Below are 5,408 nucleotides of genomic sequence, written 5' to 3'. Positions count from 1 at the left end.
CCACAAGTCAAAAAGGAGAACAGCAACTACATCCCTAGGAAAAAAAAAAAGACATTTCGACATTTTCAAATAAGCATACACTTTAGTTAAGTAGTCAATACATAAGATAAGAAAAAAAGTCAATTTTAAAAGTATACACACAAGCTAATTAGAAGTGAAAAAAATTGATTTCCTTCTGTCACTAGAAAAGTCTAGTGTCACACTAGAGTTATCCCACGGTACTATCAGACTATCTGTAATACATGCCGACTCCTGAATATTTTATTAAGGAACAGCAGAACGACTTCACAATGATTCCAGAACCCTAAAAAGTGTACCTATTCTTCCAATTCCACAATAATACCAATGATATCAACTGTTTAAGTGGTAGACTCTCTCATAAGCCGTTTCGCTATGGTGACACGTGAGTGTTAGTTTAAATCAGGCATGAGAAAATAATGGCCATAAGTAGTATCAGTCTGGTCCACGAGTCGACAGAGTAAAAACGAACGTAGCCTGTGGCGAGTCGATAATCAATAAAAATAAAACCATTTGCCTCGAAGAAAAGTAAAACCAATAGTTTTCAGCCCTCTGTGGTTACCTGAGACGGGGCTTTGGGACGACGAGCAAAGGCCAAGGTCATGGCAGGCCACATCAGGCGAGATCTCCGCCTCGAGCAGATGGATAACGTAGGGGAGGTAAACCTGCACAAAGTTCTGGCACTCAGACCTCACGCTGGCTGGGGTGATGCTGCACACTTTGTCCAGGGCAGCCATTATCTCAGCCTGTCAGACAATACAGCAGTCCACTTGATGACCTTTTTTTTTGGGGAAGTGTTTTACAGCACTCGCAACTGCATAAGTTCATGTGAGTGCGCGGGACACATTAAACATTTTCAGTTGGTAGGAAATTTTGAATTTTTCTTGGGGGGGGGGGCAGAAAGTGGAGACGAAAGCAGACGACAGAACACTGCCAGAGAGCATGAAAAGAGGTAAAAGGAGACAATTTTTAGAGAAGAAAAATTTTTCTTGGGGGGGGGCAGAAAGTGGAGACGAAAGCAGACGACAGAACACTGCCAGAGAGCATGAAAAGAGGTAAAAGGAGACAATTTTTCGAGAAGAAAATGTTTCCCGTCGCTACCCGAATCCGAACCCGGGACCTTTGATTGAGAGGCGAACACCTTAACCTCTAGACCAGGAGAGCCCCCAAACATGTTTAGTATAGCCTGTCATTACTGTCAGACAATACAGTCGACTTGACAAACATGATCTACATATCAGATTATCTTAAGCGAATGCAAAATGTTTTCTGGGTCTTTTTATTCATAATTTTTTTGGGGAAAGTATTTTACAGCACTCGCAACTGCATAAGTTCATTTGAGTGCGCAGGACACATTAAACATTTTCAGTTGGTAGGAAATTTTAGGGGAAATTTTGGAAGGAAATTTTCAGTCTTGTATTAACAACATTTCTACAAAACGTAGCAGAATGTACAACTCAAAAGTCAAACTCATTCATTCATTAGAGATGATGTTCAAGGAAGATGAATGTGCTTTCAAACTGGGTAGAGACAAAAGAGGGAGCAAGTTCTGTTTCCTCACCAATACTGACACTTAAAAACCCCCAGAATATTTATTCAACGCACCCAGTGGCTTGCAAGTGAAAAACCAGGAGAAAAAACATGGAACGCTAGAATTCGTACAAATCGTCTTTTTACATGTTTTAATAATGAAGAGGAAAATCAGAATCAGACATTTTTTCTTTCTATTTAGTTTTAGTTTTCGTAAGCGTTTTATGGCACTTGCAGCACAATAAGGTCATATAAGTGCCAAAGAATAGATGTGTTACAAGAGAGTAACAAACACACAAAAAAAAAACCAAGGAGGAGAGAAAAGGACGATAGATGTTTGATAGGAAAGAAGGAGCAAACCACATCAGAGCACCCGCCAACCACCTACTTTCTTTCTTTAGAACCTTATAATAATTATAATAATTGCATTCATATAGCGCATATCCATGCTCAAGAGCATGCTCTATGCGCTTTACAACTATTATTACCTTCTCATTCATATTATCCTATTTCACAAACAGCAGTATAGAACTGATATTATACATTACCATTACCACTAATGTGGCCAACACACCTGAGTAGCATTCTTGTCCAGGGCGGCGTACAGGTAGGTGAAGCCAAGCTTGCACACCGAGCACATTTCTCCACTCCTTGCAGTCACTGTCACAGAGGGCAGCTTCACAGCGTTGACTGAAACAAAGGACAAAACACGAATGTTAACCCTATCCGTACGTCGTGTTTTACTATCGTATCCATACGACATGTGGAACTCTGTGCCACCACTTAACCCTATCCGTACGTCGTGTTTTACTATCGTATCCATACGACATGTGGAACTCTGTGCCACCACTTAACCCTATCCGTACGTCGTGTTTTACTATCGTATCCATACGACATGTGGAACTCTGTGCCATCACTTTCCAAAGAGGAAATTTACTCAATCCGACCTGTACGCTTTGCATAACAGTCAGTCAAAATGATTTTTTGAGAAATACTGAAAGTTTCAAAAAGATCTTCGCACTATATGTGTTCTAAAATGTGCTGAATACAACCCCAGGGGTACAAAATGACCCCAGGGCGTATGGATAGGGTTAAAAAATAGTTATCTTAGAACTTGAACAGAGTTCACAGTTTCAAATAAAATGATTCTTTGAAAAGAAAAAAGCATTAACAGACTGAAGATGCAGAAAACACGACGAAGAAATAAGAAGGGGGGAAAGGATGAGGAGGAGCAGACAAAGAGAGAAGAGGAGAAGAAGAAGTAGGAAAAGGAAAATATGAGGAAAAGCAGAAAGCAGATATAAAAGAGGAAAAAGATAAGAAGTAGAAGGTAGAAAAGAAAGAGATGAGGAGATCCAGAAGTAGAAGAGAGAAAAGGATAAGAAGTAAAAGAGTCGAAGAGGAAAAAGGAGGAGAGGGAGAGAGAGATAGACAAAGAAAAAAGGAGAAGTAGAAGAGGGAAAACAACAAGAGGAAGAACAGTATAAGGGGGGAAAAGGAGGAGGGGGAGAGAGATAGACAAAGAAAAAAAAAAGGATAAGGAGCTGCAGAAAATCAAATAAGAATGAGGGGTAGCAGAAGATAAAATAAGACGAGGATGAAGAGGAGAAGAAGCAGGCTGTGAGGGAAAAAAAGACCCCAGAGGAGGTGCACAATTTTCTCACCTGAAAACCGGTCGTCCTTGCAGAGCTTGATGTAGTCACAGATGAGGTTGGGGGGGATCTCCTTCTCAATCAGCTCCACCACATAGCGCGTGTACATGGGCACATACTGCAGGCACGGCTTCTTGTACTGGTCGGGCAGTAGGTCGCACACACGGTCCAGGGCCGTGATGATGTCCTCCTGTAAGCACCAAGTAAAACCCAGCAAGTGAGTGAGTGAGATACAGGCAAACTTAGTGAGAATACAAATAAAACCCAGCAAGTGAGTGAGTGAGATACAGGCAAAACTTAGTGAGAATACAAGTAAAACCCAGCAAGTGAGTGAGTGAGGATACAGGCAAAACTTAGTGAGAATACAAATAAAACCTAGTAAGGACACAAGTCATGAGGCTAACAACCTCTCTCGTAAAAAGAACCTGTTACAGAAACACATACAAGCGCTCACTTGGAACGAGCTTGGAAGGATGGCTCAGGACAGAGATAAATGGAAGGAGCTTGTATGTGGCCTATACCCTGCCAGGGGTGAAAGGCATTGATGATGAAGGACAAAAGTAAAGTGAGGACACAAATAAAACTCAGTGAGGACACAAAACAAAACCCAGTAAGTGAGGATACAGGTAAAACCCAGCAAGTGAGAATACAGATAAAACACAGTAAGTGAGGATACAGGTAAAACCCAGTGAGTCAGGATACAGATAAAACCCAGCAAGTGAGGATACAGATAAAACACAGTAAGTGAGGATACAGATAAAACACAGTAAGTGAGGATACAGGTTAAACCCAGCAAGTGAGAATACAGATAAAACACAGTAAGTGAGGATACAGGTAAAACCCAGTGAGTCAGGATACAGGTAAAACCCAGCAAGTGAGGATACAGATAAAACACAGTAAGTGAGGATACAGATAAAACACAGTAAGTGAGAATACAGGTAAAACCCAGCAAGTGAGAATACAGATAAAACACAGTAAGTGAGGATACAGGTAAAACCCAGTGAGTCAGGATACAGATAAAACCCAGCAAGTGAGGATACAGATAAAACACAGTAAGTGAGGATACAGATAAAACACAGTAAGTGAAGATATGGGCAAAACCCAGTAAGTTTTAATACAGATAAAACACAGTAAGTGAGGATACAGATAAAACACAGTAAGTGAGAATACAGATAAAACACAGTGAAAGAGGAAACAGACAAAAATAAAACCCAGTGAGGAAAGCCTTTGAGTGAGCTTGTCAAAGAACAAGTTGTATCAACTCTCTACTTACAACACAAAAAATAAAACGGGTGTACTTTTAGTAAGGCAAGGGTTTGACATTCGCCACTTGCAACACAGTTAGTGCTGAAGATTAGAGGTGTTACAAGCCAGTAACATACACACAAAAGAAGGAGGAGAGACAAGGATGATAGATATTTGATAGGAAAGAAGGAGCAAACCGCGCCAGAGGACCCACCAACCACCCATAAGAGCAAAACAGGAAATTGCAGGATCTTACTAAACGATAAGAAGCAAACTTCATTAACACATGAATATTCTCTCTAAAGAGAGGGACACTCTTCTCCGGCTAACAGCTGACCACGTACATTTCACACTCCACCTCCAGGTAGTCAAACTATTTTTTTATCAGGTTCCATAAATCCTGCAATGCCCCCCCAAGTATATTAAAAAAAAATTCCCCCTAAAGAACTGATGGCATTCACTATAAAGAACTGAAGACATGTTCACACACACACACACAGTTGTGGTTTTAAAAATCGACCACTGCCATCTCTCAAATTCTTTATAAAATCCAATATGTCTATTATTTGAACCTGGCAACATTTTCTTCAACAAAGTTTAATACGTTAGTGGGTACAAGATATGAAGTAAGTTCAAACCTGGGTGGCATTTTTCTTGAGGATATTTTCCAAAGTGCTCATAACGAGCTCACACAAAGCGCAGATTTCTGTCTTCTGATTGTCCAGGTCAGTTCCCTTCACTTTCAACTGATTTCTTTCACCTGGAAAAAAAAAGAGACATCCCAAAACATTGTAAGAATGGCTCATAGATTATGGGCTGATGGAGTCATGGAAAAATGAAACCATTTCTTCAACAAATGAACACGACAAAAGCATTTCCAGAATTTAGTTTATAAAGACCTTTGAAACATAAAAATAACAAGAAACTGTAGACACATTTACCATATCTTTGAGCTGGGGGGGG

At 40.3% G+C, this 5,408-nt stretch overlaps 1 protein-coding gene across 1 annotated transcript in view; it reads right to left on the bottom strand.

The window, feature by feature from the left end:
- The window catches only part of LOC101860584, a gene marked incomplete in the record, with an annotated part of 125,671 nt that overhangs the window by 37,089 nt on the left and 83,174 nt on the right, over nt 1–5,408 (bottom strand). The window contains 4 exon segments of the mRNA XM_035970672.1: nt 581–764; nt 2,123–2,238; nt 3,213–3,390; nt 5,084–5,205. Of these exon segments, the coding sequence (XP_035826565.1) occupies nt 581–764; nt 2,123–2,238; nt 3,213–3,390; nt 5,084–5,205 (600 nt within the window).

This window comes from Aplysia californica, unplaced genomic scaffold, assembly GCF_000002075.1.
Source record: "Aplysia californica isolate F4 #8 unplaced genomic scaffold, AplCal3.0 scaffold00304, whole genome shotgun sequence".
NCBI lineage: Eukaryota > Metazoa > Mollusca > Gastropoda > Aplysiida > Aplysiidae > Aplysia > Aplysia californica.
The sequence above is the reverse complement of the archived record's forward strand: the minus strand, read 5'-3'. Positions and strand labels throughout refer to the sequence as shown.